This window comes from Asterias rubens, chromosome 12 (genome assembly GCF_902459465.1).
Source record: "Asterias rubens chromosome 12, eAstRub1.3, whole genome shotgun sequence".
Lineage (NCBI taxonomy): Eukaryota > Metazoa > Echinodermata > Asteroidea > Forcipulatida > Asteriidae > Asterias > Asterias rubens.
The window spans coordinates 6,605,137-6,628,249 of NC_047073.1; the positions used below are offsets into that span (position 1 = coordinate 6,605,137).

Consider the following 23,113-nt stretch of genomic DNA (forward strand, 5'->3'; position numbering starts at 1 on the left):
ATGGTAATTACAGTGAAAGATTTCCATTGAATAGCACAGCAAAATGCTACACAAAAAGTATCAGTTGCTACTCAATATTGGCATTTAGTGTGCACAACGAAAGTTCAGTCTATTTTTTTTGCGATGCACAATTGCTGGTCAAAACCATTCCCTGAATTTACCTATGGTGTTCTATACATAATATGCACAATGATGTTGTTTGTAGTCTACATTATGGCCCTGCTTACTACACAATTTGTAAAAATAATTCAGAACTGACAAGAGTTTATAGAAGGGTTTGCGGTAACACCATGTAATGACTATTTCTAAATGAGTTGGGGTGGTTCTGAAAAGAACCTTTGGTTAACTCGACGTTTGCTCTGATCGTCTTCTGGAGAATGCTGGACTCTGATGCTGCATACTGCTTACATGGTGTTACCGCAAAGCCTTCTATATCTTATTTTTACCATGCAAAGCTTCAAATCCTACTGACAAGAGTTTGTTTCCGTTTCCTGCGTGGAAAGTCATGAAATACATCATACACAATCAATAGCAAGCCCTGCTACCTCATGATGCATGGAAATGCAAACAGTATTTCCCATTATCATGATACCCACTCAAAGGCACTAGACACTATTGGTAATTACTCAAAATAATTGTTAGCATAAAAAATTACTTAGCAATGGAGAGCTGTTGTTAGTATAAAACACTGTGAGAAACGGCTCCCTCTGAAGTAACAAAGTTTCCGAGAATGAAGTAATTTTCCACAAATTTGATTTTGAGACCTCAGAATTAGATTTTGAGGTCTCAAAATCAAGCATCTGAAAGCACACAACTTTGTGTGACAAGGGTGTTTTTTCTTCCAATATTCTCTCACAACTTCGATGACCAATATAGTCAAAATTTTCACAGCTTTGTTATTTTTGTTGAATATGTTACACCAAGTGAGAATATTGGTCGTTGACAATTACCAATGGCCAGTGTCTTTAACTAGTACCGTGCAATTGGGCCCATGCTTTACTTTGCAAACTAGCATACAACTCTATCATGAAAAGCCATGTAAAACTCATAAAAACCCAACATTCAGTAGCTGACAATGGCATCAACATGGTAAAAGCAGGATGGCAGGCTTGCTCAGTAAGTTCAGCATTCCTGATATCTGCTCATTTATTTTCTCCATCTGCCTTTAACAGCCTCAACAGCTTTGCTAAATATAATAATATGGGGGGGGGCTAATCATCCTTACTCGCAGCTAAGAGCTGAATTGCGAAGGATGCGGCTACAACGTGTTCGAGAAGCTGGCATGCAAGGGCGCCTTTGGCTGCCAGCCACATCAACCCATTATGACCACGGAGCACAGCCAAGATCGAAAGGGTTTGATTTTTCCCGAGGAAGGAAAACTGGATAGTCTGGAAAACCCTTTTGCACAGCAGAGCACCAACGCACAACTCAACTCACATATGGCCCTGGCCATGAATCGAACTGGGGTCACCTTGGTGAGAAGCGAGCGCATTTAATACGCACAAGCCATTGATGCCACCCAAATGTCATAACCTACAGTGTGTACAGGGATGTAAAGGGCAGTCTTCAGTTCAATACTATTTGATTTGAACGTCATAAACTTAAAATCTGTCTACACTCATGCATTGTTGATTCTTTAAAATGATCCTTGATGTTCCCGTACTGATTACTGGAAGGAAAATTAATTATCTATGTATTAAAACAAATGTATAAAACAGACGTGTAATGTGTACAATTGTTTAACTTAGTACAAATAATAATGCTTTACAAAAATACTTTTACCAATATTAATAAATAAAATTAAAATTGCTTTTATATCCAAGTAATTATAAGAAAATGTTTGCTTTGAAGCAGTACAAACATTATAATAACAAATCCTAAATAGCTACAAGCTAGAAGCCAAACGAAGTAATCTTGCAAAATTGTAAGTTAAGATCATAGAGTTATATATAGACGATGTGACCTCTGGCATCACTCGAAAACCATAACATGATTCGTGCGCATACCGCCGGACAAAACCTATGTTTTGGCAGCCAGCTAGAAAGTACACGCAATCTTACCATGACTATGCGTCTTTTTGTCCGGCGAAACATGACGTGTACAGTGTTTTGTCAACAGAGGGCAGTTTGAATGTAAACATAAGTCACATCATCTATATAAGAACTAGAGGGCGCACAAGCCTTGATACGCGGCCCAGTGTGCAACCATGTTCTATGTTGACAAAACAGCATCGCATAGCTTGTATTTATCAACACACACGAGGTGTATTTCACATTCAACGCGCGTACAAAGTTCATCTCTCAAAATGGCACACGTGTCTCCTTGTGGTCCCGTTGCGTTTAGTTGACAAAACAGCATCGCATAGCGTGTATTTATCAACACACACGAGGTGTATTTCACATTCAACGCACGTACAAAGGTTATCTCTCAAAATGGTGCACGTGTCTCCTTGTGGTCCCGTTGCGTTTGTGCATGCATCATCACCAGTGCACCTTCTATTTCTTATAATTCTATGGTTAGTATCCTACAATTGTCATACAGTATGCGCCAAACAGAAACAATACAGTTAAGCACATACCAATCTTAGCATTTTCTTAATTTGACTATAGCCAGCAGATGCCATAAAACAATGAATTGTTATGCCACATTACTCATAGAAACAATTTGATTTATATCTAATATAGTACCCCTCATTATACAATGGTCTAATAACTATTAAGGACATAATGCTATACACATTTTTATGTACATTGTATCATCTGTGGTGCCTAGTATGTACACAAGGTTTATCAAATGGTCACACTATCCACTCTTCACTAAATAGACATCAGGACTACGTTTCCCCATCCAACAGAAATGAACATTAAATCCGAGACCTCTGAAGTTGTTTTTCCTTGGCACAATTGGTTGAGTGTACATGTACAATGTATGTTGCCAAGTATTTTGTAATTCTGTATTTAGATGTGTGTCGACTACTGTCAACAGAATTGGTAAGAAAAAAAAATCGTAAAGATCATGGTCTAGTTATGATAATAGTAGAAAAGTTCACATGAAATATTATTGTCTGAAATGTCATAATTGTTGAGAAATAAGTAATCTTATTTCGTGTTTGAAGTTTATCGCTCAGTGAGTGTTTTATTATTTTTCTTGATGCATCGATGTCATGCAAATTTCACTTTTGTTTAAAACCCAGGTGGCCGATCAATCTCAAACTTCTACAGGTTTGTCAGCTTATATATCTGGTGGATTACATAAAGTGCTCACAGTGCCAGCAACTGTTTTGTTAGCAAAACCAATTATGTAATATATCTTTAAAAGGAACCCAAACTAAGGCAGTTTTCAACAGTTACAATAATGTAATCAAGCAATTAGCTGTACCATGTGTACAGGCTGCAATACATTTCAGATTCCACATACAATTTTCTGAAATGACAATCTGCTGAAATGACAATCTGCAATCTAACTGTTACACGTATTAGGCAACTTAAGGCAGTGTACACTTAGTAGACTGTAGGCGATTTGTTATCCAAATGAATTTCTGTAAAGTATGCTAGTCCACATGCTGTTCGGTTCATATATATTTTAAACCTGTATGTGGGTGCAAGCATAAAACTTAATATTCAATCTGAATTGTGTGTCCTTATAACCATTCATCTATCATTGACAATTTTGGAATATCCTCATGGTGGAAAGCAAGTCTAAGCTTGCAACAAAAGAATACATGACATTCGTACAGCTCTATTAACCGGTTTTTACTTTTGGCCTACTGCACACATGCTTTATGAAGAGGTAGCACTAAGGGTTTGTAGACGACACAAACAAGATATAAATGTATATATATTATATACACATCTATGTACAATCAATTTAAAAGGAAGTGATAAGCTTCATAACCATTTATTAGTGTACATGTGCATGTAAAAACTTGTGTGAAAACAAGAGCCACCCTTGACTTCATTAATTGATAAAACAGTATATTTAAAGACACTAGACACTATTTGGTAATTGTCAAAGACCAGTCTTCTCACTTGGTGTATCTCAACAGATGCATAAAATAAAACACCTGTGAAAATTTAGACTCAACTGGTCGTCAAAGTTGTGAGATAATCATGATACAAAAAACACCCTTATCACACAGAGCTGTCACATGCTTTCAGATGCTTGATTTCAGGACCTTAAAATCTAATTCTGAGGTCTCAAAATCAAATTTGTTGAAAATTACTTCTTTCTCGAATTTGGTAACTTCAGAGGGAGCCGTTTCTCACAATGTTTTATACTACAACAGCTCTTCATTGCTAGTTACCAAGTAAGGTTTTATGCTAATAATTATTTGGAGTAATTACCAATAGTGTCCAGTGTTTAAGCATCCCTAACCCACGATACATGTGTACAACCCAGAAGTTTCAGCATTATTCACCTCAATGTGTACCAATAAAACAAACATGTAATCAAATAAAATAATTTTGTTTCCATAGTTCTTTGTCAAGTAATCCCTGTAATTTTGTATACGCCATCATAAGCTTTGGGCAAGTTATTTTGAAACAAATACATGTACATGTATTAGTAAGTTTATTAAAGGATTTTTAATGCTGTCCGGTGTTTTAACATGAGATGTACACTACGTGTGAATTTGTTCGCAATGCGACCCCATCATACCAGAATTGAAACTATAATACAGTCAAATTTGAGCTCCTTTTTAAAGAGAAATACCCAACATATTTTTCACATTTTTTTTTAAATCGTGTTAAAAAGCACCACTTAATGATGCACAGCCTAACATTTGATATGTTTCCAAACAGATTTCCAATGGTGTTGATTACCACAACCAAGATTAGGCCTAGCCTGCTTTAACACTGAGTTTACTCTCCCAAAGACACAAGATTTTAAGCGTAGTTTCTACGATACAGTTTTAAAAACATGACTGTCTTCAGATTTGGTAATACACTTATTGCCAACTAGTACAATGGGAATTACTCCAATGAGATGAGACCAACATGATAGTGACATTAGATCAACATTGGAAGTGTTGTGGCCAAGCGGTTAAGAGCATCGAACTCAAGCTCTGCTGTATCTGATCAGCAGAGTGTGGGTTTGAGTCCCGGTCAGGACACTTGCGTTGTTAAGCAAGAGACTTAAAAATTGCTTTGTCCTTCAGATGGGACGTAAAGCTGTAGGTCTCGTGTGTTGTTATTAAAACTACCAACACACGTTAAAGACCACAGTACACACTTATAGCAGAGAGAAGGTGTTCTCCCGGTGTGTTTGGCAGTGTGACTATCTTCAATTATGAAGGCTGCACTAGAAAGGAAGAAGAGGAGATTTCCAGTCATAGAGTTATATGTAAGAACTAGAGGGCGCACTGGCCTAGTTACATGGCCCGGCATGCGCGCATGCGGCCTTTTGTAAAATGGAAAAAAAACACCATCGCATAGCATGTATCATACAAGGCCTATATGGGCCTACTTCATATTCAACGTGCGTGCAACGTTCATCTTACAAAATAGTGCGCGTGTCTCCATGCAGTTCCGTCCCGCTTTGTGCACGCACCATCACCAGTGCGCCCTCTAGTCCTGTTATATAACTCTATGGTCCCAGTGTATCTGCTACACAGTATCAGCAAACTTGAATTCATTCCAGACCATGTTGATTGTGATTGGTGGGCTCGTAAGTTATGTGCTTTGGCTTAGTGCCAGTAAACACTGAACCATTTTCCTTTATCTTTGGCTTAGGACATCAACTACAACAAATGTTCATGTTCCGTTAAACAAAAAAAATTGTACACTCTTAAATATTTCAAAATCATCAAAGGAGAGAATAATAAACACACTTTTTAATTGATACAAAATCTAACGATTAATATTTAGTCCTATACAAAAATATCTAAAAGAGTACGTGTGATTGTTTCAATTATATATAAGGAATTGTTCATGCTGGAGCATGTTATGTGATGTCATTCATGATAATGTAAACCCGTTCATGACACATCCATCAAACACGACGATATTGCAGGCAGTAGTCTACTTACGCATTACACTTGATCCTCAGTATGTTTTCACTCATCAATGGACTTCTTCTAAGTAACCACCCCACTTGACTCGGAAAGTTCCTGTACGCCACTTTACTTTATTGTTAAAACAACCCTTCAAGAAGTGGTACAAAGTGGTACACTCACGATACGCCCATGCAACTGTGTAGTCAAACTTTGACATATTAAGTGGCTCCACCTTTTGGAAGAAAAGAAAAAGAAATTAATCTTTAGGACCAGTAAAGGGAAGTGTATTTCGTCGACTAGGTACCATAAGGTACTTATTTGCAACTTCATATTTGTAATAAATCAAAACATCTTTCTAGACTACATTGGCTAAAACTCAGATTTCTTTTATCAAACGACAGAAATATTTTCATTACATATGTACCAAAAGTTTTAAAATATGGTACAATTAGTTTAGGACTTTAAGACATTACAAACTGACATTTATAAGGACCTTATAATACTGGACCAACGATTTTTACTTTTTCAGAATGATCAGAATAGAGAAGTACCAGACATGTTAAAGTTTTAACTTGTTTTAAAAAACAACAAAAACACAACCCTAGTTGATTTAGCACATTTTCCAATATTGCAGGACTTGGAATTGAGCAACAGCCTGAGGCTCATTTCAAAGTGTTTTTTTTTCTAAAACATCTCTTAACATAATTATCTAAAAGAAGTTGCTGTAACTATTTCTCATACTAAACTGTTTTTAATTTATTATAACTATCGAATAATAAATCGGGGAAACTGACTTGGTAAATTGTCAAATGATTTGGGGTTAAACAGAAAAATTGACTAGAGCGGGGTTTGAACCAACGACCTCCGGATTAACGTGCCTGTGCTTTAACAACTGAGCTAACTAGCCCTTTGTTAGCAGTCTCCTTATTTTGTCAATATCTTTGTTCAGGTGCCAATAAGAAGTCGTAGTGCTATACAACCTTTCACCTTTTTTCATAATTTTGAATGATGGGGGTAGATCCCAAGGATGTGTATGCCCTGTGCTTTAAAGGCACTGGACACCTTTGGTAATTGTCAAAGACCAGTCTCCATTGCTAGTTACCAAGTAAGTTTTTATGCTAACAATCATTTTGAGTAACTACCAATATTGTCCAGTGCCTTGTAAGTCAGAAAAATATTTTAGAACAATGTCAGAATTTGACCACCCACCTGCAAAGCACGTAGTTGAATGTAATCCAATAAGAACCACTGCAGAGTGTGAACCATGAAGAAGACAATTGGATCCCAGCCTAGTAGGAAGTTAGCAGCCCATGCAGCGCATATACCACACACTATTGCCTCGGAGAAGGGTTCCATTATAATAGTGGAAGGTACTGAAGAAGTTCGAACTGTCGTCCATCTGAAAAAGTCACATCATAATAATAGTAATAATGATAATAAAAATAAATTGACTCTTGTAGAGTATTCAGGTCCGTCCAACATGACGCTCATGACGCTGTACAAGCCAAATAGAAATACAAATTATACAAACAGCAGCACAACCTTGTATAAAACATTGACACCCTACCTTTTCATGTTTCCGTGCATTGCTATAAAACATTGACACCCTACCTTTTCATGTTTCCGTGCATTGCTATAAAACATTGACACCCTACCTTTTCATGTTTCCGTGCATTGTTATAAAACATTGACACCCTACCTTTTCATGTTTCCGTGCATTGCTATAAAACATTGACACCCTACCTTTTCATGTTTCCGTGCATTGCTATAAAACATTGACACCCTACCTTTTCATGTTTCCGTGCATTGTTATAAAACATTGACACCCTACCTTTTCATATTTCCGTGCATTGCTATAATACATTGCATTTACCACTTCAATGGTCCAGTAATCAATCCTTTCATACTGAACATCCTTTGTTCTTACCACTTTATTGGTTCATAGTCGCCAATTGTTTCTAAAAGTCACGATTTTTTTTCTGGATCCTTCCCTTAATCCCTATCCCCTCTTTTTTGTCCATTAGGCCTGGGCGAATTATTCGAATATCCGGTTAATTGCGAATAGGTTTTCCTATCGTAACCGCGAATGCCTTTTTTTTCTTAACCGGATATCCGCATAGGGCGCGAATAGCTATTTATAAACCGGATAGTTCTGTAGTTACAACCAAGTAACCAAATATTCTTTAATATCCGAATATCCGCGGACGTCGGGCGACAACCGATAGGAATATTTTGACTGAATCCTTATGAAACTTCTATTAAGACAGCATAAAACAGCTTAAATTAAGTATTTAACTATGCTCACCTCCGTGAAGAATTAAAACAATGACATTTCTGACGTAATTTGTTCAAAGATTACGAAAGTTTTCCTTCACGTACGTAGAGTCAATCACGATCAAAGAAACAGCAAATCGCCATCTTTAAATTTTTATTTATTATTATTTTTTTTTAAATAGCACCCCCTAGCGGCGAAAAAACTATTTGAATATCCGGTTAATTTCGGATAGTTGGCCAGCGGTATCCGAATACCAAAATTTCACTATTCGCCCAGCACTATTGTCCATGTATTTTGTTGGGACTTGTTTATGCTTCTGAAAGTAGGTCCGGTTTGGATTGAAAGCTAAGGCCATTTACCCTACTCATTATATAAAACATTGACATTATATATTGACTTACTTAAACAGATTCTTATTACCAAAACAGCTATATTCTTTTATATAGGAAAAAAGTAAGCAAATTACCCAATCCAAATTATTCCCTATCCAAAAGTGGGTCACTTGGGGCTGGCCCGAGCGTGGTGCTTTATTTTTTTTCCCCAGGTGGAACAAGGGTAAATATCTGCACACAGTCGTCCTGAAAAAAATAGGTGACTTTTCCAGTACGAACGTGGGGTAATTATCAGTGCCCACAATTGCTTGGAAAAAAATAAAAGACGCCACTTGGATGAGCACACGGGGTCGACCCAGGGAAGCTAAACGAACGCAACCTATGAGTCCATGGTGTGTTTAGGATTATGAGCCATATGAGATTTGTCCCAAAGGATGTGAAATGCTTCAAATGGACTGTGAATCACTTCAAATGCGTACCACAAACAGTGTCAGTCACACACAGTTACACCACAAATGCAAAATACTGCGAAAAACTTTGTTTTCAAATTCTTTAAGTCCTAAATGTTTACTTTTCATACTTTATCAAAACAATTTGCTTTAAAAAAAAGGAATAAGGACAATGTTGAGATGTTTTTTTTTGATATTTTGATGTCAAAATTCATGAGGTATTATATATAAACTCCATAAAAATGATGCAAGAGGCCTACATTGTAGAGAAACATACGTAGGCATTGCATTCACAGTATTTTAGGGTTATTCAGAACTAGAAACATGCGTAGGCATTGCATTCACAGTATTTTAGGGTTATTCAGAACTAGAAACATGCGTAGGCATTGCATTCACAGTATACTAGGGTTATTCAGAACTAGAAACATGCGTAGGCATTGCATTCACAGTATTTTAGGGTTATTCAGAACTAGAAACATGCGTAGGCATTGCATTCACAGTATTTTAGGGTTATTCAGAACTAGAAACATGCATAGGCATTGCATTCACAGTATTTTAGGGTTATTCAGAACTAGAAACATGTGTAGGCATTGCATTCACAGTATACTAGGGTTATTCAGAACTAGAAACATGCGTAGGCATTGCATTCACAGTATTTTAGGGTTATTCAGAACTAGAACCATGCGTAGGCATTGCTTCACAGTATACTAGGGTTATTCAGAACTAGAAACATGCGTAGGCATTGCATTCACAGTATTTTAGGGTTATTCAGAACTAGAAATTACAGTGCACTATGACTAAGGGTTTAAGTCTAAGACAACATATAGACTGTCATGACTAGTTAAGTCTTCCTTTTATGGTACAGCAATTAGTGCACCTGTTATATAAGTATGCAGTTAACATAACATGACAAATCAGCAAAGTTGGTATGCACTTTCTAAGGCCCGACAGGGTTGGTGATGGTACATGTATTTCTTGTTTTTTTCCTATTTTTCTTTCTGAGTACAGCTCTGTGATACATTATTTTGTAAGGGCACTTTAAAAAAATCATTTTGTAGTATAGTTTGTTTGTAACAACGCAGGCTTGTGATAAAAACTAATCTGAAATCTGTGGATCCATGGTGAATGTCCATGGCATGAACAAAAAACCTGATATGACCGGATGACTAACAATACATGTCAACTACAGATAAAACTTTGATCATGATAAATAACATTGAAGGTCAAATACCAACTGCTGCTAATAGAAGGAATGATTTAAAAAAAACCTTCAAAACAAACCTCGACTCTTTGTCAGGTTTCCTGAAATTGTTGACTTAATGGAAACTGTTTAAAAAACAACCAGTTTACAGGTGTTTAAGTAATAGTTGTGTTAATCTATGTGCATTGCACCTGTATCCTACTGAATGGTAGAGTTGCCAACAAAAATATACTACTTTAAAGAGCAAGGGAAATGTCAAAGACAATTGTGTGTTTGAACCCATTTTCCAATAAATATAGTACTCATGTGAGTGGGAAAAAATTAAATGAGGACTCTATCTATTAGAAAATGAGTACTTTACAACATTGAATTGGACATTTTTCTTGTTCTTTAAATCCAGCATAACCAACATTTGGTTTATTGGTTTTAAAGAAAGTTGCTGAGTTGAATCAACTTAGCACTGTTCAACACTAACTCAGATGAACAACTCTAGACGAATAGAAAATTGGATAACATACCTGACCATTCTTTTGCCGAATGATTCCAGTGAATAATTAGCTGAATTCTGCATTGCAGGATAACTACTGATTTTGGTAGTCAGGCCACTGTATAAAAAAATGATCATGAGTTATTAAATTGACTGCAAAAAGAAGCTTTACATGAACTAGTATACATGAGTAGGTATACACATTCAAACCGGGGACCTATAACAAAAGAGGACAATAGGGTCCATGGTTCAGGAAAGGTCCACAGTTGGAAAGCGTGTACAAAACCAATAGGAGCTATTGCAAAAAAGTTAACAAAGTATAAACAAAAGTGGGACAATAGGAGGTTCATGGTTGCAGGCGTATACAAGCTTGGGTGTGTGTTTCAGATAAAAAGAAACAAATTATACTTACATTTACTTTAACATGTACATTTAGTAAACCATAAACCTTTAGAAAATTAACTGAAGTTGATACAAGTCTCAAGCACCAGTGTGTTGAAATGGTACATTTAAATGAGTTCATTTTATGTATGTACTGTGTACATCCATGTTGAGTTAAAATACAAAGTGCACTTTATGTATTGTATTAGGTTTTGTCAATAGGCTTTGTCTATAAATCAAACATCTGACATAGCTGTAGTTCTGCAGTGTGGTGTTCCGGACTCACAGTTTTTGCCCAACACTCGGAGCAGAATACACTGTGCTGCCCTGCAAAGATTTCAAAATATTGCCCATAGTGGATTGACCTGAGACACAGCTCATGATAAAGAGTATCAAATATCACAGAGAAAGAACACAGTAAAAAGGCCATTCAACTAACTGCATGGCCCCATAACATTTAGAAACCTGGCCCCACTTCAGCAATAATGGCTCCATTATTATACAAGAAAAGTTTTGTTGATCCACTCACCCTTGGTGGAATTTTGATTTATTGCCCACCACTAAAATTGATCTAGCTACAAGTACAACCCTGGTGGTGTTCAAAAGCGAGGTTTAGCTGCACGTTATGCGAGCAAATACCTGAATGTGAACGTCAAAAAATGGTGTTGTTTCTGAGTGACGTCGCCGCTTTGGGCTTGTTGCATGCTCAAGTCTGACGTCTGCCCGCACGTACGTACCTGACATGAAAAACAGGAACTTCGTGTAGGCTAAAAACGTGAGATTTTAACGACACAATTTTCTGACGTTCGCGCGGATCGTGCAGCTAATTCTCCCTAATACCTCATTACTCTTCCATCCAGTTCATATAAATATAACATACCTTTTGACAGCAGCCACTCCCATGTAGAAGTCCTCTGATATATATTTGCCAAGTTCTGTAAAACCTCCAGCTTCTTGTAGTACACTCCTACGTATTAAGTTGGACATACCCGTCACACATGTGGCTCCTGCGATGTTGCAGCATATATACATACGACAATGAGCACCACCAAAATAGGCCTGTAATTGAAGGAAAACCATTTCAGAAGCTGATGTAATGTATACCATCACCTGGAAACTCTTATATTTCACTTTTCAGTTGCTACTCAAATTTCAAGACACATAAACTAGACAGTAAAGCTGCCATGGCGTGCTGCCGATCGCCAGATAGACCCAATGACTGACAGAAAAACCCATTATTTGATCAACTGATGGTCAAAGGGGTGGAGACATTGACAAGTACGAAGTAATGTCATTTAAGGCTTTCATTGTTTTAGCTCATTCAACTGGAACCAGTGATAAACTCTTTGAGTTTCATCTTTTCATGTTATCTACATGTAAGCAGCAATATCTGATTTAGGTTTTAAATCTGTACATCATTGCAATAAGGAGTGATGACCATTTAAGGTTTTCATTGTTTTAGCTCATTCAACTAGAACCAGTGATACACTCTTTGAGTTTTATCTTTTCATATGCATCTATATGTATGAAGCAATATTTGATTTAAGTTTCAAGTCAACACATCATTGCAATAAGGAGTTATAATCATTTAGGGTTTTCATTGTTTCAGCTCATTCAACTGGAACCAGTGATACACTCTTTGAGTTTTATCTTTTCATATGTATCTATATGTAAGAAGCAATATTTGATATAAGTTTCAAGTCAGAACATCATTGCAATAAGGAGTTATGATTCATTTTAGCTAATTCAACTTGAATCAGTGATAAACTCCTTTAATTTTATCTTTTTGTATGAAGCAAGAAGTAATATTTGGACGAAGTTTCAAGTCAGAATATCGTTGCAATAAGGAGTTATGACCATTAAAGGTTTTCATTGTTTTAGCTCATTCAACTAGAACCAGTGATACACTCTTTGAGTTTTATCTTTTTATATGTATCTATATGTAAGAAGCAATATTTGATTTAAGTTTCAAGTCAATACATCATTGCAATAAGGAGTTATGACCATTTAAGGTTTTGATTGTTTTAGCTCATTCAACTAGAACCAGTGATACACTCTTTGAGTTTTATCTTTTCAATTCATATGCATCTATATGTATGAAGCAATATTTGATTTAAGTTTAAAGTCAGAACATCTTGGCAATAAGGAGTTGTGACCATTTAGGGTTTCATTGTTTTAGCTCATTCAACTGGAACCAGTGATACACTCTTTGAGTTTTATCTTTTCTTATGCATCTATATGTAGGAAGTAATATTTGATTTAAGTTTCAAGTCAACACATCATTGCAATAAGGAGTTATAATCATTTAAGGTTTTCATTGTTTCAGCTCATTCAACTAGAATCAGTGATACCTCTTTGAGTTTTATCTTTTCATATGTATCTATGTAAGAAGCAATATTTGATTTAAGTTTCAAGTCAGAACATCGTTGCATTAAGGAGTTATGATCATTTAAGGTTTTTATTGTTTCAGCTCATTCAACTGAAACCAGTGACAGAGAAATTGATTTTTGTTTAAACAAATTATTTCAAAGCTTGAAGTTTGAGTTTGGTTCTTTAAAATCCAGATGTCAATGTTTGAGCCTGAAAAAAAAACCCTTTAAAATTGTTTTTATTCCAAAAACTAAAAAAAACAGAAAATATTCCAAAAACTTTAACGTTTTTTTATTCCTAAACTACAACATTATCGGAAAACATAGCTGAAAATTACAAAAAATGACTTGCAAGTATACATAACAATCTCACTTGGGCTTGTACATACCAAAAACAACTCAACTTAAAGACTGAAACTTAAACCAAAAACCTTTTATGCAATGTTTCGTGGATTCAGTGCCGCATCGCCTTGCAGGATGTCTCCTTCATATCATATTTTCACTTAGATGTTTTCTTTTTGTAACTCGCCAGAAACTTTGTATACCATTTGACATTGAATTAGGTTTTGGTGACCATAGAAAGTGTTTCGATAGATTTTAAGTAATTTATTCAGTTTTTTCCAGTGCGGAGTTATTACGATGAGGTAAAGTGCACTGGGCCTGAGGGGCATTATATAAAGACTGGCTCTGTGAACTAGTGAATAAATGTCTCCTTAACAAGCATTGGTGTGTAAAAGTTAAGTGTTCAATATATGCTTGTTCTGTGGCAACCTTCAAATCAACTGTTTTTCGCTGTATGTATTGTTTCTTGGCATTTTGGCACTTGACATACCATGCGTACACTAGTATGCGCAGACAACGTATCAGTTTAAGATTCATGTTGCTCGCACACGCAAATTACCAACCAAATTACCAAGGTTTTTATTTTTATTGTGCTGTTAATTTTTAAATCTCAAAGTCTGGTTCTTGAAAATATGCAAAAATAATAGTGACTATGTGTAAGAGATTAGGTGCCACGCAAAGCCAAACTAAGACATCAATAGGTTTTCGGCTGAATGCCGAACACCTTACAAGGTTATGCAATTGTCAGAAAAAACATGTCACGAACAAAGAACTCACCTTTTCTAATGTAGCAGCAAAGCCTTTCCTATTACAGCAGAATGGTATGGCATGGACCAATCCAACATTTGCAGTCATTTTACACACCATTTCCGTCAGAGTGTTCTTATATACTGAAAATTAAAAAAGACACATTAAAGAAAAGACTTAAAGGGTCTGGGTACTTTTTGTTAAGACACAAAACACAATGTCCACAGAATGAAGATAATGATGGTAGAAAGCTTCGTTTATAAAAATACTTGCTGAGGTGCTGCAGTTTTTGAGATGAGTAAAAGAAGTCACAAAAGTAATTTCTGTCTCAGCGAGACAAAAATTATTTTAGCATGTAAAAACAAATTTACAATGGTAAATTACCATAACTGGTAAAAACGTTTCACATGATAAAACTGAGAAGAAAGTACATTTACGTTGTTTTAAAAATAAGCCTGCAGCAAGTAAGTTTTTAAGGTAAGCTTTCTACTATCATTATTTTCAAACAATGTAAGTTTAATCTAAATCTGTGGTCATTGTGTTTTGTGTTTAAAAAAAGTATCAAAATACTTAAAAGGGAAGGTACTTGTTGGCAATTGTCAAAGACCAGTCTTCTCACTTGGTGTATCCCAACATAAGCAGAAAATAACAAGTCTGTGAAAATTTGAGCTAAATTGGTCATCGAAGTTGGCTGAAAATTATGAGGGAAAAAACACCCTTGTTGGACGAATTTGTGTGCTTTCAGATAGGAATAAAAGTCTTCTAGCTAGAAGTCTTTTATTATTTTAGTGAGAAATCACCTCTTTCTCAAAATCTATGCAACTTCAGAGGGCGCCGTGTCTCACAATGTTTTATACTTTCAACAGCTCTGCAATGCTCGTTACCAAGTCAGTTTTCAGGTTAATGTTTGTTTTGAGTAATTACCAAACGTGTACCTTCCCTTTAAAGAGTTAAAAATGTAATAACATTCATGTAATCAAAATAAAGTAAACCAAACTGTTGAAAGTGATTTTGTTTCAACTTTCTTAACGTTTCGATCAGTACGTGTATGCGATAATCGTCCTCCAGCATGCCCTACTGATCAAAACGTTGAGTTTAAACCAACAGTTCTTTTCAGAACAGCCCCAACTCATTTAGAGATTTATTACCATGTCATTACATGGTGTTACCCCAAACCTTTCCATATTGTATTTCCACCATGCAAAATTTTAAATCCAACTTACCCATAATACCACTATCACTGATCATAATGAGTTCATACTGAGCAGCACTATAGCCAGGCATGAGGTTATTCAGCTTAGGATTTAGTCCCACTTTAGAACCACCTGTATAACGAAAAATTGTTTCAATTAAAAAATCTTCATTTTAAAGGATTTGGGTACTTTTTGTAACACAAAACACAATGTCCACAGATTTACATCAAATTTACACAGTTTGAAGATAATGATAGTAGAAAGATTACCTTAGAATAGTACTGTTGGGGTGGTTGTAGTTTTTGAGAAATAGGTAAAACAATGTCACAAATAATAACATTGTTTTACTAATTTCTCAAAAACTACAGCACATCAGCAGGTATTATTTTAAGGGAAGCTTTCTACGATCATTAGTTTCAAACTGTTTAAGTTAAATGTTAGTCTGTAGAAATTGCGTTTTGTGTCCTTACACAGACCCTTTAAATACATACATAACACTAAGCAGTTATTAGCAAACCTCCTAGAATTGTTTCATCATTTATTGATGATACAAATCTATAAAACTGATTTATGACAAGTTTGTAAGTACTATTACATGTAATATACAATTCATGTAGATCTTCCAAATTGCATACAGAATACAATTGGAAAACAAATTTAATCTTAACTAAATGTGTTTAATTATTAATTGTGTTATTAAGAGCAAGTTCAAATTAACTTCAACACACAATTCTAAATTCAATCAAAACCTAATGCATGGTGTAAGCTAAATTTCCATTTTACATGACAGAATTATCTTCATGCGTGGTATATATTCTATTTGTGTAAATGAAATAGAATATTGTATAACACTTTTACTTTCATTCTTAAAGGCAGTGGACACTATTGGTAATTGTCAAAGACTAGCCTTCACAGTTGGTGTATCTCAACATATGCATAAAATAACAAACCTGTGAAAATTTGAGCTCAACGGTCATTGAAGTTGCGAGATAATAATGAAAGAAAAAACACCCTTGTCACCCGAAGTTGTGTGCGTTTAGATGGTTGATTTCGAGACCTCAAGTTCTAAATCTGAGGTCTCAAAATCAAATTCGTGGAAAATTACTTCTTTCTCGAAAACTATGGCACTTCAGAGGGAGTCGTTTCTCACAATGTTTTAAACCATCAACCTCTCCCCATTAGTCGTCACCAAGTAAGGTTTTATGCCAATAATTTTTGAGTAATTACCAATAGTGTCCACTGCCTGTAAGGGCCCAGTCACACTGCAGCGATAACGAAAATGATCACGACGCAAAGAGAACACATTCTATTTGTTAAATTGCTCCATTCTATTGGTTAAATTGCTCCACTACTGTTAAAATTATCGTTATTGTTTTCGTTTATCGCTGCAGTGTGACTGGCCCTTTATACTGGCATCATACTCTCTCATTGAGTCCAGCCAGTAAAAGAGTGAAAGTGGAAGAGTTTTGCCAATTAATGATGACTGGACACCTTTGGTATTTTTTGTCAAAGACTAGTCTTCTCATTTGTTGTATCTCAACATATGCATAAAAAAACAAACCTGTGAAAATTTGGGCTCAATTGGTCGCCAAAGTTGCAAGATGATAATGAAAGAAAAAAACACCATTGTCACACGAAGTTGTGTGCTTTCAGATGCTTGATTTCGTGACCTAAAATCTAATTTTGAGGTCTCAAAATCAAATTCGTGGAAAATTACTTCTTAATGTTAATTTAGAGGGGGCGTTTCTCAATGTTTTATACTTTCAACAGCTCCCCATTACTTGTTACCAAGTAAGGTTTTATGCTAATAATTATTTTGAGTAAGTACCAATAGTGTCCACTGCCTTTAAGAAGAAGAAAGTTGACGCTTCATTCAATACACTTATCAATTCTTTATAAACTATGCAGTCGTAAGTACTTACCAACAAACAGCCTGGCATCCACATGAGGATATTTTTCTATAAGTGGCTCTACAACTTTACATGCTGGATCCTTTTCGTCTTGTATACAAAATATAAGCTCAAACTGTGGAAATATAAATAAACAAATAAGGTACAGCTCTTCGTGTTACATGTGGAAACAGTATAACAACACCTTCCCTGTCATTTTCAAAGAAACTAAAGGTTTATACACTGAATTCAGCATTGTAGCCACAATTTGTGGCCTGCCCAGGGCTAAACCTTTTCGCCAAGCACTCTGAACAAATTACACTGTGCTGCCCAGTATCAATTTCCCCAAGATTGCACTTCAGTTTTGATGGCCCCATATCTAAACATGGATATTTGTATTTATCTGCTCGCCTTGGTGGATTTAGAGTCCACAACTAAAATTTATCTAGCAACAACACTGTTAATATTTTCCTTATTTTCTCAAATTAAGACTGAGTGTAAACTTCAAACAAGATAACCAATTCTAAAGCCCACCCTTTATTAAATATTTGATCACTATTCTATAACAAGCTTTTTGGTCTGAGTGAATACAACAAGCATTGTTTCAAACTTACTCTGGGGTAATCCAAATTGAAAAATGTTTCCAGGTTATCTTCTAAGTTTGCATCAACACCAACTAAAGGTTTAAGTATAGAGACTCCAGGTAGTTCTTCCCTTACTACGTTGCTTGGTTTCCGGTACATGCATAGTTTTCTGTTGATAAAAGAAACAAAATAAGTTACCAATGCTACTTGGCTGCTAGATGCCACTGCCACAGCACTCAATACATTTTTATCATTTTATCATTGGTCCTTCGAAGTTATTCCTGAACGGGCGAGGTCATTTTCATTTTGCAAAGGGCACTTCCATTTGGAAAATCTTAAAGTCGATAGGAAACTTTTGAAGGAGCACTGAGGCTAAAACCAGCAGGGGCAACAGAGGCCATGACCTCCAGGGCCTGCATGTAATTCCAGGCCGGGTAACAATGGTCAGATGGTGGTCTTGATTTGAGGTTTGAAACTGAGTGAAAGCGCAACTGGAAAAAATGTCTGTACATCCTCCCACCACTGTTTCATTTGTTATGAAATAAATTAGAAGCACTCCGCACTACGCTAAAAACAGAAGCTTAGTAAACAGATCTCAGACACAGATGCAAACATATGCGCGCAGAACCACAGTTTTATGTTTACCCAGGATTTTTACAAGTACTACGTACTATTCTTACAAGAGTGCCATATGGTGGGTTGATGATGGCGTATTAATAAGTAGTGGAATGTTTGTCTGACAGGCGGGTATTTTGAGCAAAAGTGAGTCAATATTACGGAGTGCTATTTACGAGTTTCGGCTATTTATACACCTATCAATTGTATGACACACTACAGGACCCCCGGGGTGGGTGCGTCACTGTCCATATGTGAGTCGGATTGGCGTGTCCAAAGACCCACCCCGAGTCAAAAAATTGATCCCGCTCTATCGTGAGAGATAGAATATACTACGGGCCGAGGTTGACAAAACTGCCGAGTCATGAATTATCTACATGCTGTAGGGCCTATGTTGCTTTCTTTTTTTATTAGAAATAAACAGACCTGCGGAGTAGTTTAAGGTGATCGTAACCCCCCAGCCTCCCTTTACGTCGAAGCTGTTACATTATGTGCGTTCCCTCAAGTTAGGGGAGAGGTAGGTGAATTATTTGATTCTCCACCAAATAAACAAAATAAATGTGGAAATGGACATCGACGGAACATGACGTACCTCGACGCACCTCTTAAAGATTTCTGACTGACCACTATTGGATTTTGACGTACCCACCATCACTTTTTTTTAGAGTAAAGTACTCTTTAGTAAAGACGCAGACTTGACGCACCCTCCCCAGGGGGTCCTATAGAGTATAGTGCGTCATACAATTGATAGGTGTATTTCTCTTGAGATTATAATGTAGGGCCTGTCCTTTTTATACAAATTTGTGAAAAAGTGGTGCACCTGGCAGGATACAGAAATCTTTTCAAGTATTCAATTGTTTTAACGGTCATGACAGTTAGTTACTAATTCCTTAAGTTGATAGTCTACTCATGTTTGGAGGCTGGTCCATGGACGTTCTTCTACCATGGCATGGTGGACTAACTCTAAAGGAGGTAGAAAACACTACAGCAGGGAAATTGAGTCCAAACATGCCCAGGCCAAAACATTCCTTGTTGTTTAATAGAATCGAATCGGATCGCAACTTTTGTTCCATCCACTCAAATGAAATTCAATTCCAAACACATTTGAAATAATGAGGTAGATCGGGTCCTACTGTACTACTTGCCGCCAACTCGCCGTCAACTCACTTGCGCCGTCAACTCGCCGTCAACTCCTCCAATATACATTTAAAATCCACAAAAGAAGCATAGAACTGTAAAGTATCAGCTCAAAAGAGCATTCACGTAAGTTTTAGGTCATATTTCGGAATAAAAATTGAGTTTTTTTCTCGTGAAAAAAAATTCTCGAAGCCGAAAAACGGTCGGCCGCCATCTTGCTTTTTCACAATGATTAGTCTTGGCCTAAGATGTCAATGATTGGTACATTTTTGTATATACCCAAAGTCGTTTTTGTGAATGAATTTGTACCGAAAGCCATGAGAAATATGTAGTTTAGCCCTAGCCCAGATCAAACACTTCCGTGCCCCCTTTTTATAGATTTTTCATGTAAATTTAATGAGTTGACGGCACGAAAATGAGTTGACGCTGACGGCGAGTTGACGGCAAGTCGGCAAGTTGACGGCAAGTAGTAGGACCGGGTAGATCTGCTTAAGGCAATATTTATTGCAGAAGGATAATACAATTTAACTGAAAAAAGGTCCAACAACTATACTGAGATTTAAGTGAGAGATACTTACACATAAAGTATTCCAATGATGTGGAATATATACAGGCACATCACATCCACGCAAAGGAAGAAGTAGGCGAGGCCCAACGTGAAGTTGGATTGGAGATACAAACTCCAAAAATCCATCGTCCAAACTGTTCTTTCCCTTTTATCGGCAACTGAACAGATCGGTGACCTAACTAAAGTCTACAAATCTACATCTATTTTTCATCTCAGCCAGTGAACATTACGTTGGGTTGCACAGTTACAAATAACACATATTGGAATGAATTTAACATTTAACCATTTCGACATACGCCCGACCGAGCGACATGCGATTGTGATAAACCACACAGTTCCGCGGCGGCCCACGAACCAACATGTACATGTACGTACATACAAATGCGTGTCGCTCCCACTCTGGTGTTCATGTACGAAACGTCACCGTGGTCAACGCCTTGTTCGGTTTGCATACAAATTTAGTGCGTTGAGTGGAGGAATACGATTTGGATGGCCAACTTAACGACTGATTTTTTCTACGGTATCAAAAGCGCACGGTCGAGAGAGGGAGACTACGTGCTGGTCATCAATTTGACCCCGTTGGCCCTGGCGACAAGTTTGACGTCACTTTTTCTGGTTGACCAATGGGCATTCAACTTGAATGATACTGATTGATATAAAGATTACGATTCCAATGCATGTACTGCTGGATACACGGGGACGAGCGAATAGTCACAACCTTTTTCTATTGTGACCTACCGACCCGAAACAAGAGATAAATGTATTAGTCATCGTCATGTGATTACAACATGCATGGATGGAGCGTCATATGTCAATAGTACCATTCGTATAGATTTTGTCCATGAGCGGCGAGCTTTGTACCTTACAGTGTACACCACTTTTTATCTACAATTATTATCTCAATAAGAAGACCTTATATGGAGGTAGATGTTAGTTTCCAAACGCCAGGAGTCGATCGCTACTCGAAAGGATCCGATGTAATCAGTAGTCGTCAAACGGAGCAGCAATACGTAGACTCGCTACCATTCCTTGAGCTTTTTCTCCCTAAGATTTGTTTGTGTTTTTTTGTATGGTAGATACACCGATATTTTGGAGTTTCGCTCTAAAGTTCAGACATTTAGTTTATTTATTTGTATTCACAACCATTAATATATTGCTGATTTTTAAAGTATATTTCAAGATTTTTAAATATACAACAAAGCAATGCGTATCCACAGAATACAAACTCTTCATCAACTAAAAGGGTATGATTTGTTAAAAACGGTTTATCAATACGGTATTCTTCAGATTAAACTAATCAAAGACTGCCATTACCTATACAAAGGATTCCTGTGTCATTACTGATTTTATCGTATTTTTATAAAACTCCGTTACATTTATTTCAGATTTTTAAAAATTTAAGACCACGAGTCCCTTTGCAGCATACTGTGCGTGTGCATCAGTTTACGATTTCATCAACGCCACGGGTCGATCTGTAAAAACAGTTTATCAACACGTTATTGTTCAAACGAAACCAATCAAAGCCTGCCAGTCCCTAAACAAAGCATTCATGTAGCATTACTGATTTTATCATAATTTTATGAAGCTCCATTATATTTATTTCAGATTTTTGAAAATTAAAGACCACGCGAGTCCTGTCGCTGTTCGTGTGTATCCAACACCGCTGTGCGCACAGTTTAAGATTTCATCAACGCCACGGGTCGATTTGTAAAACAGTTTATCAATACGGTATCATTCAAATTGTGCCTAACAAAGACCGGCATTAACCAAACAAAGGATTCATGTAGCACTACTGATTTAATCATAATTTTATAAAGCTCCGTTTATTTCAGATTTTTGAAAATTACACACCACGAGTCCCTTTGCAGCATACTTTGTATGTGTACTACACTGCTGTGTGTACAGCTTAAGATTTCATCAACGCCACGGGTCGATTTATAAAACAGTTTATCAACATGTTATTGTTCAAACGAAGCCAATCCAAGACTGCCAGTACTCAAACAAAGCATTCATGTAGCATTACTGATTTAATCATAATTTTATAAAGCTCCGTTATATTTATTTCAGATTTTTGAAAATTACACACCACGAGTCCCTTTGCAGCATACTGTGCGCGTGTACTACACTGCTGTGCGCACAGTTTAAGATTTCAACGCCACGGGTCGATTTGTAAATCGGTGTATCAATTCGGTATCATTCAAATTAGACCAATCAAAGACTCTCATTACCTAAACAAAGCATTCATGTAGCATTACTGATTTTATCATATTTGTATAAACCTCCATTATATTTGTTTCAGATTTTTGAAAACTACACACAACGAGTCCCTTTGCAGCATACTGTGCGTGTGTACAACACTGCTGTGCGTACAGTTTACAATTTCATCAACGCCACGGGTCGATTTGTAAAACGCTTTATCAATACGTTATCATTCAAACGAAGCCAATCAAAGACTGTAATTCCCTATAAAAGCATTCATGTAGCATTACTGATTTTATCATAATTTTATAAATCTCCCTTATATTTATTTCAGTTTTTCGAAAATTACACAC

General features: G+C 36.5%; 1 protein-coding gene across 1 annotated transcript; it reads right to left on the reverse strand.

The window, feature by feature from the left end:
- Window positions 1-4,285: 4,285 nt before the first annotated feature.
- LOC117297818 (ceramide glucosyltransferase-B-like) lies at window positions 4,286-21,243 on the reverse strand. The gene is made up of 9 exons (XM_033780965.1): window positions 20,572-21,243; window positions 18,272-18,410; window positions 17,691-17,793; window positions 15,799-15,900; window positions 14,606-14,718; window positions 11,998-12,176; window positions 10,768-10,854; window positions 7,202-7,391; window positions 4,286-6,224 (listed from the first exon to the last, which is right to left on the reverse strand). Exons 1-9 carry the CDS (start codon window positions 20,685-20,687, stop codon window positions 6,060-6,062), a joined length of 1,194 nt encoding a protein of 397 aa, XP_033636856.1. The 5' UTR covers window positions 20,688-21,243; the 3' UTR covers window positions 4,286-6,059.
- Window positions 21,244-23,113: the final 1,870 nt, after the last annotated feature.

Excerpts from the sequence above, each read along its gene's own strand:
- LOC117297818 (XM_033780965.1), bottom strand. The coding sequence starts at position 20,687 with ATGGATTTTTGGAGTTTGTATCTCCAATCCAACTTCACGTTGGGCCTC. Across the intron at positions 14,719-15,798 it reads CAGTGATAGTGGTATTATGG|TATATAAGAACACTCTGACG; the intron begins GTAAGTTGGATT and ends TTTAATTTTCAG. Across the intron at positions 6,225-7,201 it reads TTCAACTACGTGCTTTGCAG|GTGGAGCCACTTAATATGTC; the intron begins GTGGGTGGTCAA and ends TTCTTCCAAAAG.